The 17,849-nt window shown below is 42.4% G+C and overlaps 1 protein-coding gene across 8 annotated transcripts in view; it reads right to left on the bottom strand.

Moving 5' to 3' along the window:
- dcun1d5 (DCN1, defective in cullin neddylation 1, domain containing 5 (S. cerevisiae)) overlaps positions 1 to 17,849 on the bottom strand; it is a 45,600-nt gene that overhangs the window by 4,227 nt on the left and 23,524 nt on the right. For all 8 annotated transcript variants that reach the window (XM_068033760.1, XM_068033757.1, XM_068033762.1 and 5 more), the window contains 4 exons: positions 15,679 to 15,749; positions 598 to 689; positions 277 to 385; positions 61 to 165 (listed from right to left, as the gene is read on the bottom strand). In XM_068033760.1, the coding sequence (XP_067889861.1) occupies positions 61 to 165; positions 277 to 385; positions 598 to 689; positions 15,679 to 15,749 (377 nt within the window). The remainder of the gene's footprint in view (positions 1 to 60; positions 166 to 276; positions 386 to 597; positions 690 to 15,678; positions 15,750 to 17,849) is intronic.

Raw genomic sequence — 17,849 nt, 5'->3', positions numbered from 1 at the left:
AATTTGCAGTTGGAATCTTTTGCAATGATGTTCAAGATTTTTAAAAAAAGAATAATGTACCTCCAAAAATTGGTAAAAAGCAGAGAACAGAGCCCACGTTCTTCCTAGGAGCAGAGCTAACATGGATTTAGCAGTATCAATATCAAGGCTACGCTGGTCTTTATCCTAAAAGAAAGCACATAGTAAAGTAGAAGTTTGGAGTTTATGAAATCTTTCAAAAATGTTAACCAGCAGCTCAAAGATCAATGCAAGGGAAAACTGTTTATTGTGTCTTACCCTAGCAAAATCAAAGGCATATCTGTAAATTTGTTTGAAGGCTGACAGATCATTCAGTTGTGAGCGCAAATAGTCAAATTTGCTCTGCAGCCTTTCTGTGCAGTCACATCTAGGTTAAAAGAAATAAGTATTAAAAATAAGATTTTTCTAACCACAGATCCAAAGTATAATCTGGAAGTTAACATACAAGTTTATGAGCATTAAGAATGAACTGTAGCATGTAGTTAGTGAAAATGTATACAGGGCATGGTGATTGAACAGACAGGAATGGACTTTCATGCATTCATTTTATTCTAACAGGCATAATCACAGATTTCTTACTGTAATGAGGTCATTCCTTTTAGCCACTCTTCTTTAGTGAAAAATCCCATATTCTGAGCCTCTAGCTTCCATGCTAATACTAACATGATAATCTGCAGACCAAAAAATGATTAGGGTAATTAAGCATAGAGAAGTTTCAGCAACATTTTTCAGCAGCCACCATCAGATCCTGAGTCAGTTTACACCACTTCAAAAGTGCTAGTTTCAGTACACAAGCTAACAAAAATTAGTTTTATTATCGAAAAATCAACTTCAAAATTATTTCAACATTATGCTTCATCAACATTTGTATAAAGCTTAATAACTGACATTTGAGAATTCAGGTCATATGTAAGATAACTGAAGTACATATTAGATATAGGTACACCAGGTCATTGGGACTGAGTGAATTTCTTTTCGATCAGAATCTAAATTAGTTTCCTTTACAGCAGTGAATCTTTTACACACAAATAGGTCAAATTCAAAAGAAAATAGGGAATGGCTAAATTATACATCTCCACCCAACCCTCTACAACATGCATCACGTTCTCTCCACTGTTACGACCAAGTAAGAAAGGTGCAGTCACGATGTTGGGGGTTTACTACAGACCTCCCAACAGCCAGTGGGAGGTAGAGGAGCAGATATGTAGACAGATTTTGGAAAGATGTAAAGGTAACATGGTTATAGTGGTGGGTGATTTTAACTTCCCCTATATTGACTGGGGCTCACTTAGTGCTAGGGGCTTGGATGGGGCAGAATTTGTAAGGAGCATCCAGGAGAGCTTCTTGAAACAATATATAGATAGTCCAACTAGGGAAGGGGCCGTACTGGACCTGGTATTGGGGAATGAGCCCGGCCAAGTGGTCTAAGTCTGAGTAGGGGAGCATTTCAGGAATAGTGACCATAATTCCATAAGTTTTAAGGTACTTGTGGATAAGGATAAGAGTAGTCCTCGGGTGAAGGTGCTAAATTGGGGGAAGGCCAATTATAACAATATTAGGCAGGAACTGAAGAATTTAGATTGGGGGCGGCTGTTTGAGGGTAAATCAACATCTGACATGTGGGATTCTTTCAAACGTCAGTTGATTAGAATCCAGGACCGGCATGTTCCTATGAGGAAGAAGGATAAGTTTGGCAAGTTTTGGGAACCTTGGATAATGAAGAATATTGTGAGCCTAGTCAAAAAGAAAAAGGAAGCATTCGTAAGGGCTAGAAGGCTGGGAACAGACAAAGCTCTTGAGGAATATAAAGAAAGTAGGAAGGAACTTAAGCAAGGAGTCAGGAGGGCTAAAAGGGGTCATGAAAAGTCATTGGCAAACAGGATTAAGGAGAATCCCAAGGCTTTTTATACGTATATAAAGAGCAAGAGGGTAACCAGGGAAAGGGTTGGCCCACTCAAGGACAGAGAAGGGAATCAATTTGTGGAGCCAGAGGAAATGGGCGAGATACTAAATGAGTACTTTGCATCAGTATTCACCAAAGAGGAGGACTTGGTGGATGATGAGTCGAGGGAAGGGAGTGTAGATAGTCTGGGTCATGTCGTTATCAAAAATGAGGTGGTGTTGGGTGTCTTGCAAAGCATTAAGGTAGATAAGTCCCCAGGGCCTGATGGGATCTACCCCAGAATACTGAGGGAGGCAAGGGAAGAAAACTTTGTATTCTCATTGGCTACAGGTGAGGTCCCAGAGGACTGGAGAATAGCCAATGTTGTTCCTTTGTTTAAGAAGGGTAGCAAGGATAATCCAGGAAATTATAGGCCGATGAGCCTTACACCAGTGGTAGGGAAATTATTAGAGAGGATTCTTCGGGACAGAATTTACTCTCATTTGGGAACAAATGAACTTATTAACGAGAGGCAGCATGGTTTTGTGAAGGGGAGGTCGTGTCTCACTAACTTGATTGAGTTTTTTGAGGAAGTGACAAAGATGATTGATGAAGGAAGGGCAGTGGATGTTGTCTATATGGACTTCAGTAAAGCCTTTGACAAGGTCCCTCATGGCAGACTGGTACAAAAGGTGAAGTCACACGGGATCAGAGGTGAGCTGGCAAGATGGATACAGAACTGGCTCAGTCGTAGAAGACAGAGGGTAGCAGTGGAAGGGTGCTTTTCTGAATGGAGGGCTGTGACTAGTGGTGTTCCACAGGGATCCTTTGCTGTTTGTATTATATATAAATGATTTGGAGGAAAATATAGCTGGTCTGATTAGTAAGTTTGCGGACGACACAAAGGCTGGTGGAATTGCGGATAGCGATGAGGATTGTCAGAGAATACAACAGGATATAGATCGGTTGGAGACTTGGGCGGAGAAATGGCAGATGGAGTTTAATCCGGACAAATGTGAGGTAATGCATTTTGGAAGATCTAATACAAGTGGGAAGTACACAGTAAATGGCAGAACCCTTAGGGGTATTGACAGGCAGAGAGATCTGGGCGTACAGGTCCACAGGTCACTGAAAGTGGCAACGCAGGTGGATAAGGTAGTCAAGAAGGCATACGGCATGCTTGCCTTCATCGGTCAGGGCATAGAGTATAAAAATTGGCAAGTCATGCTGCAGCTGTACAGAACCTTAGTTAGGCCACACTTAGAATATTGCGTGCAATTCTGGTCGCCACACTACCAGAAGGACGTGGAGGCTTTGGAGAGGGTACAGAAGAGGTTTACCAGGATGTTGCTTGGTCTGGAGAGGTTGGATAAACTCGGATTGTTTTCACTGGAACGACGGAGGTGGAGGGGCGACATGATAGAGGTTTACAAAGTTATGAGTGGCATGGACAGAGTGGATAGTCAGAAGCTTTTTCCCAGGGTGGAAGAGTCAGTTACTAGGGGACATAGGTTTAAGGTGCGAGGGGCAAAGTTTAGAGGGGATGTGCGAGGCAAGTCCTTTACACAGTGGGTGGTGAGTGCCTGGAACTTGCTGCCAGGAGAGTTGGTAGAAGCAGGTACGATAGCGACGTTTAAAAAGCATCTTGACAAATACATGAATTGGATGGGAATAGAGGGATACGGTCCCCGGAAGTGCAGAAGGTTTTAGTTTAGACAGGCATCAAGATCGGCGCAGGCTTGGAGGGCCAAATGGCCCGTTCCTGTGCTGTACTGTTCTGTTCTTTGAGTCTCAGGCTCCCCTCTTTGCCCTTCTCTGGTTTGGCCGTAACAGGGTTTATCTTTTTAGCAGAGTGATTTTAGCTTACTACCTCAGTGAACCCTTGCTCACTGCACTCTTAATTACAATTGCAAATGAACCAGACAGATTTGCTTAGGTTTAAAGAAGAAAGATGTTAGTTTATTAACCTCACCACTCTAACCCGGTTAAAATTACTAAAATACACAACGCATTCACACTCTCAGACATATGAGAGGCGCACACATGCAAATAGATAGAGGGGAAGGTGGTTAGTGGGTGTGGGGGGGGCGGGGTTGAAGTCGAGTTTGTAAGAAATGGAATACAGATACAGTTCTTAATGTCCTTGGTAAAATGTCCTCAATTAAAGTTAAGGTCTTGGGAGTCCTTGCAGGGTCAATGTGCACAATTCCAGGCTTGCTTCTCTGGTACCAGAAAGCTGAAGAAAGGCTTTGTCTGTAGTCTTGAAGCGTAGAAGTTGCCACCGTGGTGTTCCTGGGACTTTGCTGCAGAGAGAGACAGAGAGAACGATGTCTTCCTCTTGAGGTTCAGAATTGTTGTCTCTTTCCTTTCTGCGAGGCACAATTCAAAAGCCCCAGTCTTACCTGCAGGTAGGTCCTCCAAATGCCGGTACAGGAATTAGGGGTGCAGACTTCACTGCAGGTTGGGGTTTCCCCTCAATGTGGCACATGTGACGATCTTGATTGAAACAGCAGTCCTTGGAAGGTTGCTGGATTTCAGAGCCTTCCAGACATACTTGATGGAGGGGGTGGAATTTTGGCTTTTACAAAGTCAAATGGTGTTGATCACCACTATTGCCAAGACCAATCTTGCTAATTGAATCAAGGAGCACCCCCATTGTGTCTCTATTCATCTCTCAGCCAGCCCTCGTCTTCTCCAAATGCAAATGTGCAATCATTTTTTCAGCTGTTCAGTTCTGCTTTTTTAAACAAGTTATTCGCAATGTCCAGTAAAAAAAAATTAAGCAGTGTCCCAAATGACAAAATTAATATGTTTCCATTTGGCAGGTTTGATTTCCGGCACTCCACCGCACCATGCCGAATGAAATGCAATATTGAGGAGCATTTCATTACAAGTTGAGAAAATACAGTAAAGCACACATGCATTTCTCTCACTCATTCTCATCCATTCAGAAAAATTGTTTCAACTTTCCTTTTCTTTGTAGCAGTGCTGCTTTAAACTGCCCCTTTTTCCTTGAGGTGGTCTGAGATAGTTAGGTGTTGCCCAGTGGGTTTGAAGTTTCTTTAGTATCAGCTTGTAATAAGTTGGGAATGGACATTCCAATAAACGTGATTTTTGGGGAGGCTTGGAGTTTGCACATTTCCATAATTGTGTAGGGTGCCTTTGTTCTTGTTGGGGTCTGCAGGGAGATTGTTTGATTTAATTAGCTCTGGGTTGGAGCTCTGATCATAGGAGTCTGTAGTGGGTGGATCCACTCTGACCTCAATTTCAGTGCTCTGGTGAGTCGTCCAAATGCTGTTCACTTCAGGGCACTGTTTCCCTTTTCTCCTGACTATGCGGAAGGATTCTTTGCTAATCTCCCCTATGTCCTTTGGGACATTCCTGCTTGCAGGTATTTGTCCAGATTCCATGGCAGTCCCCTGCAGCACGTCAACTAGATGAGGCATCACCCTCACAGTTTCTCTGCCCTCTTGACTTTCTTAGCACTTGCAGAAACCTGCAGGGACAGTTAGCAGCCATGGTAGGGTGCTTCTGTTGTCTGCATTTACATAGGAGGACATAGGGTCTAATTTTTCTAACATTTTAGGGTTGGCTGACTTGACAGTGGGGGTTTTCGTTTGGGCAGCCTCTTGAACCTCCTTTAGCCTGTCTTCTTTGACCCTTCCTCTCTAACTCTCTGCCAGATCTGTGCCTGTCTGTCTCCTTTTGTTCTTGGCAGGGGTCCCTCACAATTCACTAGCCCTCTGCCGGAGGGTCCTCCAAATGCCAGTACATGCATGTGGCAACTCCTACAGTACAGTCAAACTGCTGAATTATGCAGGCTTTGGTTTTTTGTATAGACATGTACAGCATTGTAAATTCATGGGCCATTCTTAATATTTCTCCCTGCTACCACTAACTGGTGAACCAGTGTCCACTCTTTGTCCTCAGGTCTGTCAGGAGAACTCCATTTCCTCATCAGCATCTCATTCTTTAAATAGTAGCAGTGACTCCCTCAGCTTCAATTTCAGTCTGGGCAGACTGTGCTTACTCTCGCAATACTGGGTCGGCTCCCTGAGCCTCAGCTAGGGAAGATTCATTTCATCCATTCCCTGGGTCCTCTAACTTTCCAAAGTAAATTTCAGACAGACAGCATGGTCATCTTTCTGCAGTGCCAATTCAGTCTCCTCTGGGGGAGCTGGTTTGGCCAAGGCCTGAGTCACTACACAATCAGTCTCCTGCCACTTCCCTGTCTCTCTGACCTCCTTTGGTGTCTCTTTCACTAATGGGAAAGCTACCACCTTCGCCCCCGCCAGATCATTACCGAGGAGCAGGTCAACCCCGTCTACAGGCAAACTAGGGATAACCCCTACAGTCACCAATCCAGAAACTAGGTCACACTCCAAGTGCACCCGATGTAAAGGTACGGGCATATACTGCCCTCCAATACCATTCAGTATTTATTGCACTCTGGGGGAAAAGTCATGCCTTTTCCCAACAAAAGGATCTGGTGTATCCCTGAGTATGACTATGGGCTCGCTTGCCCCACTCAGGGGTATGGGGTTACTCTCTCCAGATACAAAATCCTGATGACCTTCAGGGTTCCTAATAAATTTTCCTGTACCCACAGCAGTATTTTTTCTGGGTCTTACTGCTGCTGCTCCTATCACCTTTCCACCCGTTGTCCTTTTCAGGGGGTGACTAGGAAAGGTTTTCCCCTGGGGAGCTGACTTATAAATGAGAGCGAACTCAACAGCTAGAACTGCAACTTGCCTCGCTCTACGTATTTTTTGTTTCTCCACATGGGTCTTTATGGAGAGGGGCAGTGTTTTTAAATTCCTCCAGTAAAATCACCTGAGGTTTTCATAGGTGGGCTGCACCTTAACAGCCCTCAACCACTGTCAAAAGCCAGCTGCTTACTCCTCTCAAACTCAAAGGAATTTTGATCAGCTTGTTTCTGGAGGGTTCGGAACTTCTGGTGGTATGCTTCCGGCACGAGCTGATATGCCCCAAGGATAGCATTTTTAGTCGGTTCATAATTTGATGAACTCTCGCCTGGCAACAATGAATAAACCTCATGGGCTTTTGCTGGGAAACTTGCTTTGCAGCAGGAGGGTCCAGCTCTCGGCTGGCCATTTTAACTGCCTTGCAAGCTTTTCAAAAGTTACAAAAAAATGCTTCCACGTCTCCCTCATTGAACTTTGGGATCAATTGGGAAAACTTCAAAATCTCAGCACACGGCCCTGAATTACTTGTAATTCTCCATACTGGCCATACTTTCACTGGGGTAACTCTGTCACCTTGGATCATTCAAGCCGGTGTAGCTCCCTTTCCAACTGTTCCTTCTGGAAAGTTCTTTCTCTCCCCAGTCTCTCTCTCTTGCTCTCCCCCGTCTCTCTCCTGTCTTCTAATTCAAGTTTCCTCTGTTCCAATTGCATCTTTGCTAACATTACCCTGTAAGATTCTATTTCTAACCCTGCCTCTGATTCTTCCAGTTCAAGGGAAAAATGGTTGGCCGCTAGTCTCAGGAGTTAGTTCGGAGTTCGGATCTCCTGGTTTTGGCACGGTAAGTGATCCCACACTGCTCAGCCATATTCCTCAGCTTCTCCACAGATAGTGCCTTTAACTTATCCCAAGTTACTTTACCCTGGCTTGGGGAGGTACTGGCTTCGGTTGCAGACATGTTAGTATTCTACCAACACAAACCACAAGAAAACCTGTATTGAAGTCTTTTCTCTTTTTGATTGGGATCAATTTGATTTCCTACTTCTAATTTCTCGTTTGTCTGTGGGTCCAATCTGGGACTAGAGACCCCAAATTTCTGTTACAAGCAGGTAAGGAAGGGGTCTCAGGCTCCTCTCTCGCCTTTCTCTGGTTTGGCCGTAACAGGATTTAGCTTTTTAAACAGTGATTTTAGCTTACCACCTCAGTAAACCCTTGCCCGCAGCACTCTAATTACAACTGCAAATGAACCAGACAGGTTTTCTTAGGTTTAAACAAGAAAGACGCAAGTTTATTAGCCTTATCATTCTAACCTGGTTAAAATTACTAAAATACGTTTCTTTCCCTTCATTCATGGGATGTGGGCATCACTGGCCAGGCCAGCATTTATCGCCCATCCCTAATTGCCCTTGAGAAGGTAGTGGTGAGCTGCCTTCTTGAACCGCTGCTGTCCATGTGGGGTAGGTACACCCACAGTGCTGTTAGGAAGGGAGTTCCAGGATTTTGACCCAGTGACAGTGAAGGAACGGTGATATAGTTCCAAGTCAGGATGGTATGCGACTTGGAAGGGAACTTGCAGGTGGTGGTGTTCCCATGCATTTGCTGCCCTTGTCCTTCTATTTGGTAGAGGCTGTGGGTTTGGAAGGTGCTATCTAAGGAGCCTTGATGCATTGCTGCAGTGCATCTTGTAGATGGTACACACTGCTGCCACTGTGCGTCGGTGGTGAAGGGAGTGAATGTTTGTGGATGGGGTGCCAATCAAGCGGGCTGCTTAATCCTAGATGGTGTCGAGCTTTTTGAATGTTGTTGCAGCTGCACCCATCCAGGCAAGTGGAGAGTATTCCATCACACTCTTGACTTGTGCCTTGTAGATGGTGGACAGGCTTTGGGGAGTCAGGAGGTGAGTTACTCGCCACAGGATTCCTCGCCTCTGACCTGTTCTTGTAGCCACGGTATTTATATGGCTACTCCAGTTCAGTTTCTGGTCAATGGTAGCCCCTAGGATGTTGATAGTGGGGGATTCAGCGATGGTAATGCCACTGAATGTCAAAGGGAGATGGTTAGATTCCCTCTTGTTGGAGATGGTCATTGCCTGGCACTTGTGTGGCGCAAATGTTACTTGCCACTTATCAGCCCAAGCCTGGATATTGTCCAAGTCTTGCTGCATTTCTACACGGACTGCTTCAGTATCTGAGGAGTTGTGAGTGGTGAACATTGTGCAATCAACAAACATCCCCACTTCAGACCTTATGATTGAAGCAAGGTCATTGATGAAGCAGCTGAAGATGATTGGGCCTAGGACACTACCCTGAGGAACTCCTGCAGTGATGTCCTGGAGCTGAGATGATTGACCTGCAACAACCACAACCATCTTCCTTTGCGCTAGGTATGACTCCAAGAGCAGACAGTTTTCCCCTGATTCCCAATGACTTCAGCTTTGTTAGGGCTCCTTGATGCCATACTCGGTAAAATGCTGCCTTGACATCAAGGACAGTCACTCTCACCTCACGTGACACATCCATGCTCACAGGCATATGAGAGGCACACACGCATAGATACAGAGGTGAAGAAAGAGTTGTTTGGGGGGGGGGGGGGGTGCGGTTGAAGTAGAATTTGTAAGAAATGGAATACAGATACTGTTCTTAATATCCTCAACTGAAGTTAAGGTCTTGGAGTCCTTGCAGGGGCCATATACACTATTCCAGGCTTACATCTCTGGTGCCAGAAGGCCGAAGACAGGCTTCGTCTGTAGTCTTGAAGCGTAGAAGCTGCCACCATGCTTTTCCTGGGATTTTGCTGGCGAGAGAGAGAGAGAGAGATGTCTTCCTCTTGAGGTTCAGAATTGCAGTCTGTTTCCTTTTTGTGAGGCACAATTCAAAAGCCCCAGTCTTACCAGCAGGTAGGTCATGTGATCATCTTGTTTGAAACAGCAGTCCTTGGAGAGTTGTTGGATTTCAGAGCCTTCCAGACATACTTGGTGGGGGGTGGAGTTTTGGCTCTCACAAAGTCAAAGGGTGTTGATCACCACTATTGCCAAGACCAATCTTGCTAATTGAATCAAGGAGCATCCCCATTGTCTCTCTCTTCATGCTGTCTCTCAGATAGCCTTTGTCTTCTCAGAATGCAAATGTGCAACCATTTTTTCAGCTGTTCAGTTCTGCTTTTTTAAACAAGTTATTTGCAACGTCCAGTAAAAAAATTTCAAGCAGTGTCCCGTATGACAAAATTAATGTTTCCATTTGGCAGGTGTGTTTTTCGTCACACCACATACAGTTTGAAATCAGAAGAGAGATTATCTGGTCATTATCTGTGTGTAAATTGGCTATTGCATTTCCCTACATTATAACAATGACTATGCCAAAAAAAACATCCTTAATTGGTTGTAAAGTGCCTTGGGACATCCAAAGATGAGAAAAGTGCTCTATAAAGTGCAACTCCTTTCTTTAGCGAGGGAAGCACAACTGTAAGGAATATTTTGGCTAAGTTGAGACAAGTAGGAATGGAACCAAGAAAGGCCAATGTTGTGGTGCTGGACCAGCGAGAAGAGAGTGGAGAAAAGAACACTACTTATAAAAGGAAATTCTAGGGCTGTGGGTAATGTTTATGCTTCTTCCTCACCATTTCCCCACCTATAGACTCCCTGTATTCCAAATCTTGTTCATTCAAGATGATAGCAAGAATATCTCATTCCACAAAATTGTGTCTCAGCTATGAACTGCCAGAAACAAGCTCAATAACTTCCTAAGCTACTTGGCCATATTTTTGAGCCTGGATCCTAATCGGATGTTTGAAACTAGAGAAATCAGTGCCCAAATGTGACTGAAGATTGTAATTATTCACTCCTGACTAGGACAGAGGACTGAAAAGGTTGTTGAGCATCATGGGATGTTATGGAGCCTGCTGCTGCTGGAACATTTGAGCAGAGTCAGGACTGTGGAGTCATGTGTGCGGCCTGTCCATTTTGGCACTTGAGATGGTACAAGGTCGAAGAGGTTTGCAATTTCTGAGCTACAACTAAACTAGTACTGTTTATAACCTAGTTCATAAAAGCAGTTAATTATATTTGGCGTACTGGATCCTTTTCTAAATAAAAATGGTTCATGAATTTTCATCCTATCAGATTTTCTAAAGTCTATATTTGGCATGTTTGCTATTGAAATAGGGACATGAGTTGCCTTATAGCAAGTCTCTGAAGCCTTTAAGTCATTGCATACATTGTGGTTATTGAACAAAAGTTTGACTACTGATTCAGTGCACTGCTGAGGACTTCTACCACTGCTTCATGCAAGTATGGTTTCTAGCATTACTTGATGAATACTAAGGATTTCCTGCAACATAGAATATTAGAGCATCCTCTAGTGGATAGCTTTTTTCCTGCAGATTCGAGCAGGAGCACAACATTATACATTTCGGCAAACAGAACTCAATGGGAGACAATAAGCCAAGTAGACACCTGCCTAAAATTATAAAAATTAAAAAGATAATAGGTATATGTACAGGTTGCATTAAGCAGCAGCAGAAATACAAAAGTGTTCAAGATAGAGGAAATAGCAAAGAATGCAGGGAGAAAATAGAACAAAATCATTTAATTGGCAAAAGAATGCAAACCTGTCATTCAGGTTAGAATGATGATGATTTAGTTCTACATTTCATGCCAAAGGTTGCACTGTGTACATGCAGGACAAGTATTGTTAATGTCATGTGCATCATGCAACAATAACAACTTGCATTTGTACAGTGCCTTCAATGTACTCAAACATATCAAGGTGTTTCACGAGCAATTGTGTAATTTTACACCAGCCACAGAGATATTAGGACAGATGACCAAAAGCTTGGTCAGAGTTAGATTTTAAGGAGTGTCTTAAAGGAGAGGAGAGGAAAGAAGTAGAGGTGTTAAGGGAGGAAGTTATAAAACTTAGGGCAGACCTAGGCAGCTGAAAGCACAGCTGTCAATGACAAAAGATGGCCTCAATTTAAACTTTTGGGCAAGAAAAATCAGCACAATGTAGCAAATGCTCTTGGTTTAGCAATTTTCTGAAGATGTTCAAAGTTTTTTCTCCAAATGTTTTTTCCTGGGTTTTATGCACTATTTACTTTTATAGCATTTGTTCCACACAGTAAATAGAATTAGAGATGTCACGAAATTTTGAGGAATAGGATGCTTATCAGAATTGCCTTTACTGAACTAAAATGCCATGTGCTGTAACATGTGTATATCAGAATATCCTGAATAGCTAAAAAGATGCATGCCTGCATAACACCTCATCTTAGGGAAGATACAAAAAAGTACAATAAAACACAAGAAATAGGAGCAGGAGTAGACCATATGGCCCACCAAGCCTACACGATTGTGGCTGATCTTAGGCTTCAACTCCACATTCCCACTCGCTCGCCATATCCCTCGATTTCCTGAGACCAAAAATCTGTCTACCCCGGCCTTAACTGTATTGAACGATGGAGTATCCATCACCCTCTGGGGTAGAGAATTCCAAGACTCACAACCCTTTGAGTGAAGAAATTTCTCCTCAGTCCTAAATGCTCGGCCCCTTATCCTGAGACTGTGCCCGTGTTTTAGATTCTCCGCAGAAATAAGCTTAGTGTCTACCCTATCCAGCCACTTTAGAATCTTGAGATCACCTCTCCTTCAAAACACCAGAGATTATAGTCCCAATTTACTCATCCTCTCATCATAGGACAAGCCCCTCATCCCAGGGATCAATTTAGTGAACACTTGCTGTACCACCTCTAACATCCTTTCTTAAATGTGAAGACCAAACTGCACACAGTACTCCAGATGTGGTCTCACCAAAACCCTGTACATTGTAGCAAGACTTCTTTATTCCTGTACTCCAATCCCCTCGCAATAAAGGCCAACATGCCATTTGCCTTCCTAATTGTTTGCTGTACCTACATGCTAACTTTCTGCATTCTTTATATGAGCACACCCAAGTCTCTGAACAGCAACACGTGCAAGTTTCACACATTTTAAAAAATATTCTGCTTTTCTATTCTTCCGACCAAAGTGAATAACTTCACGCTTCCTGACATTATATTCCATTTGCCATCTTGTTGTCCACTCACTTAACCTGTCCATATCTCTTTGCAGCCTCTCTGCCCCCTCGCCACAGCTTACCTTTCCATCTACCTTTGTATCATCAGCAAACTTAGATACATTACTCTGTCTCTTCATCCAAGTCATTAATATAGATTGTAAATAGCTGAGGTTCCAGCACGAATCCTAGCAGCACTCCACTATTCACAGCCTGCCAACTTGAAAGTGTTCCGTTTAAGCTCACTCTTTGCTTCCTGTCCGTTTACCAATCCTCTATCCATGCTAATATATTACACCCAACTCCATGAGCCCTTATCTTGCCTATCAACCTTTTGTGTGGCACCTTATCAAATGCCTTGTGGAAATCCAGGTATACTACATCTATTGGTTCCCTTTTATCTACCCGACTAGTTATATCCTCAAAAAACTAGGATTTCCCTTTAGTAAAACCATGTTGACTTGTTCTAATCATACTATGCTTTTTTAAGTGCATTGTTAAGACTTTCTTAATAGTCTCCAATGACTGATTTTAGGCTAACTGGTCTGTAGCTCACTTTTTTCTCTCCCTCTTTTCGTGAACTTCCAATCTGATGGGGCCGTTGCCAAATCTAAGGAATTTTGGAAATTCATAGCTCGCTCATCCACTATCTCTGCAGATATCTCTTTAAGAACCCTACGGTGTAAACCATCAGGTCCTGGGGATTTGTTAGATTTTAGTCTCTTAAGTTTCTCCAATACTTTATATCTGCTGATATTAAGTTCCTCATTCTTTTTAGCCCGCAGGTTATTGTCTATTTCTGGTATGAAGCTTGTGTCTCTGACCGTGAAGACAGACACAAAATATTTGTTCAATGCCTCTGCCATTTCTTCATTCCCCATGACAATTTCTCCTGTCTTTTCTTCTGAGGGACCAATGTTTACTTTAGCTACTCTCTTCCTTTTTAATATAATTATAAACACAGATTGTAAAACCTTTAATATTTCTGGCTAGTTTACCCACATTCTATTTTCCCTTTCTATCAACTTTTTGGTAGCTCTTTGCTGGTTCCTGAAACACTCCCAATCCTCAGACTTGCTACTGTTTTTTGCAACATTATAAGCCTCTTCTTTTAATCTAATACTATACTTAACTTGCTGAGTGAGCCATGAATGAGTCTTTCTTGCTGAGTTTTGTTTATCAATGGAATGTATTTTGCTGAACATTTTGAATTGTTTCTTTAAATGTTTCCCACTGTTCATTTACTGCCATACCTTTTAGTCTATTTATCCAATTAAGCATAGTCAGGTCTTCCCTCATATCTATGTAATTGGCTTTAAGATCTTGTTTATGATTGGAGTATGTCACTTTCAAACCTAACATGGAATTCAATGGTATCATGATCTTTTTAAAAAGATTCTTTCACGGGATGTTGGCGTTGCTGGCTAGGCCAACATTTATTGCCCATCCCTAATTGCCCTTGAGAAGATGGTGGTGAACTGCCTTCTTGAACCGCTGCAGTCCATGTAGGTACATCCACAGTGGTGTTAAGGAGTTAGTTCCAAGATTTTGACCCAGTGACAGTGAAGGAACTGTGATATCGTTCCAAGTCAGGATGGTGTGTGGCTTGGAGGGGAACTTGCCAGTGGATCTTTTACTATGACATTACTAATTAACCCAGCTTCATTACACAATACTAGAACCAAGATAGCTTTATCCCTAGTCAGTTCCACAACGTATTGCTTCAGGAAATTGTCAGAAAAACATTCTACAAACTCATCTTCTAGACCACCCTTGCCAGTTTCATTGTCCCAGTCTATATTAAGATTATAGTCCTCCACAATTATTACATTGCCTTTGTTACAAGCCCCAATAATTTCTTGTTTAGTGCGCTGTCTCATGGTATAACTACTGTTAGGGGCCGATAAACTACTCCCAGTGTTTTCTGATGCTTGCTATTCCTAATTGCTACTGATTCTAATCATGATCTTGAGGCCAGATCCTTTCTCACTAATGTCCTTAGGTTATTCTTTACTATCAATGCTACCCCTCTCCTTTGCCATTCTGTCTTTCCAAAATATTGCGTACCCTGGAGTATTTATTTCCAATCCTTGATGACCTTGTAACCATGTCTCTGTAATGGCGATTACATCTAAATCATTTACCTCCATTTGTGCCACTAGTTCATCTATCCGAGTGCAGATGCTTCGTGCATTCAGATAAATTTTATTTTTCTTTTTTTTTTAAAACTTCTATTCCCTGCAATGACCCTATTCGCTGACGTACAACTTCTGTTAAACTTTTGTTTCTTCCAGTCCCATTCTGCTTGTTTTTATCCACAAAGCTATACTGTTCTGATGCCTCAACTTTTCTCTTTGGATTTCTAAATCTCCCTTCAGCTGTACCCTCCCCGCTGTTAGTTTAAAGCCCTGTCCACCAATAGGTATAGTATGTGCGCATGAAATACATATTCTAGGACATTACTTTCCTTGGTATTACAGGAAGCCAAGTGCACAAAAATTTATGAATGCATGGTTTGGATAAATCCTTGGCCTACTTTCCTTTGACTAACAGCCAGTAGATGAATGAGTGCCAACATATTTCATTTAATATTTCTGCAATAAGGCAGCAGTCAGGGTAGACAGCGCAGGCCACATTCTTGCTTCTGGTAAGCAGGTGGTCCCTCTTGTTCATAAACACTGTTAAAAAAAAATCTTTAGGCTTTCATAACTGTTTTAGTTTTTACCATTTTAGGATTAGATATTTGGACCAGCCAGGAGTAAACTGCAATTTAAAAAAGGTATAAATTCTTCTTAAAAAAAAGCAACACATCTACAAGTAGCATAAAAGATACTTAACACATAAAAAAAATCAACTACCTACTCCCAAGCTAAAAGTAAAAACCTCCTTTGCTGTAACTAAAATCAAAAGTACGTACTATATCTAGAATCTACGCACAGTAGAAGCAAGTAACTTTACTTAACAGTTATTTTAAGAATAGACTGTTGCTTCTGGAATTATTGACTTTTGAAAATAGGATAAACTTACATTTTCAGGCTCCACGCCTATATCTTCACAAAATTTTTCCATTCCCTCAGGACCAACAACTTCGTCTGTTCCTTTAAGAGAGAATGGGAATAAAGTTCTATATTCTATCCAAATCACTGTAGGCAGTCCCTGTATAAAGCTCAACTAAATTTTTAACCCACATACAGGGCAGGTTTCATGCTTCTTCCAATTTGATTAACAGAAGCCTGTAAAGAAGTAACTGATGCAGATGGATGGAGATCAAACCAGCAGTGTGTGTGTATGGGATTTGTTCAGTAAGGCAGGTCAGCACTGCACAGGGATTAACCTGACCAAAATGGAGCAGTTTCATAAATAACAAGCACACAAAGATCAACACATTAAAAGTGTGAAGAAATTGATGTGTACATTCTAGCAAATCTAAATGAACCTGATACCTTGAATTGCCCTCTACCCTTTCCTTTTTTATAACTAGCTGCTCAAACTCTCAACATTTTTTAAAACTAGTTTTAGCTCAGTCTACAAAACAAAGACAAAGCATGGAATTTTGTTTTAAATGGATAATGAACGAGAACGTTTTAACCAGTCATCAGCAAAACACAATTATACAAGATACTAAACTGCCTGAAGAAAGCCAGAGCAAAAAATAAAACCCACACTGAAAACTAAAATTCCTAAGACACTTAGTGAAACTGCATTTGTGACATGTAGTCTACACTCAATCATCCGTTACATGGCTTGAAGTCCCAGGAAGCTCTGCATGCTATTAACACAATTTCCATAATGAGGACAAAATAAACAAATCTGAAGGCATTCCCGTTAACTTGCCAAGATTGCATTACTAAAGCATAGATTTGATACAATTCAATACAGTATTCCAACAATATCGGATAGTTATATTAAGATATTAAGACCCTTCATCAGAACTGGGAAAAGTTTGAAACGTAATTCATTTTAAGCAAGTGAAAGGGGGGGCAGGGGGGAGGGTGGGAAGAACAAAAGAAAACATCTGTGACAGGATGGAAGGCAGGAGAAATTAAATGACAAAAGGTTTCATGGTGCAAGGCCAAAGGTGGTGGTAATGGGACAAGTGAAGAAACAAAAGATGTATTTAGAGGAGGAGCCGTCCGAAAACAAAGGGAAAAAAAAACAAGACAAAAGAAAAACCTAGCAAAGAAACACAAAACCAAAGGGGGGCAGAGGTTATGATCTAAAATTGTTGAACTCACTGTTGAGTCCAGAAGGCTGTAAAGTGCCTAGTCAAAAGATAAGGTGCTGTTCCTCAAACTTGTATTGAGCTCCATTGTAGCAGGCCAAGGGCAGAAAAAGTCAGAATGGGAGCAAGGTGGAGAAATAAAACGACAAGCGACCAGAAGCTCGGGGTCACGCCTGCAGACTGAACGAAGGTGTTCCTCAAAGTGCCCACCCAGTCTGAACTGAGTCTCCCCAGGAGACCTCAGTGTAAGCAGTGAATACGTACACTAAATTGAAAGAAGTACAATTAAATCGCTGATTCACTTGGATGGCATGTTTGGGGACTTGGACAGCGAGAAGGGAGGAGGTAAAAGGTCAGGTGTCACATCTCCTACCCCTGCATGGAAAGGTGCTGTAGGAAAAGAAGGGGGCGTTGGGGGTAACTGAGGAGTGGACCAAGTGTTACAGAAGGAACGGTCCCTTCAAAATGCTGAAAGGAGAGGGGACGGGAAGATGTGTTTGGTGGTGGCATCACACTGGAGGTGGCAGGAATTAAATGCAGAGGCTGGTAGGATGGAGGATGAGGACAAGGGGTATCTCTCTTGTGGTTCTGGAAGGGTGGGAGGGAAAGAGGCAAGAATGGAAGTGCGTGAAACAGATCGGACACAGTCGAGGGTCCTGTCACCACGGTGGGGGGAATCCTTGGTTGAGGAAAAAGGAAACAATTGGAAGAGCTAGTATGGAAGGTTACATCATCAGAACAAATGTGATGGAGATGGAGAAACTGGAATGGAATTGAGTCCTTACAGGAAATGCTGTGCACGAAGTGTAGTCAAGGTAGCTGTGGGAGTCAGTGAGCTTTATAGTGAATACTGGTTGATAGCTTATCCCCAGAAATGGAGACAGAGAAGTCAATGGAGGGAAGGGAAGAGTCAGAGATGGACCATGTGAAGATGAGAGAATGGTGGAAATTAGAAGCAAAGAAAATTAATTTTTCC

Source organism: Heterodontus francisci, chromosome 6 (assembly GCF_036365525.1).
Source record: "Heterodontus francisci isolate sHetFra1 chromosome 6, sHetFra1.hap1, whole genome shotgun sequence".
NCBI classification, from domain to species: domain Eukaryota; kingdom Metazoa; phylum Chordata; class Chondrichthyes; order Heterodontiformes; family Heterodontidae; genus Heterodontus; species Heterodontus francisci.
The sequence above is the reverse complement of the archived record's forward strand: the minus strand, read 5'-3'. Positions and strand labels throughout refer to the sequence as shown.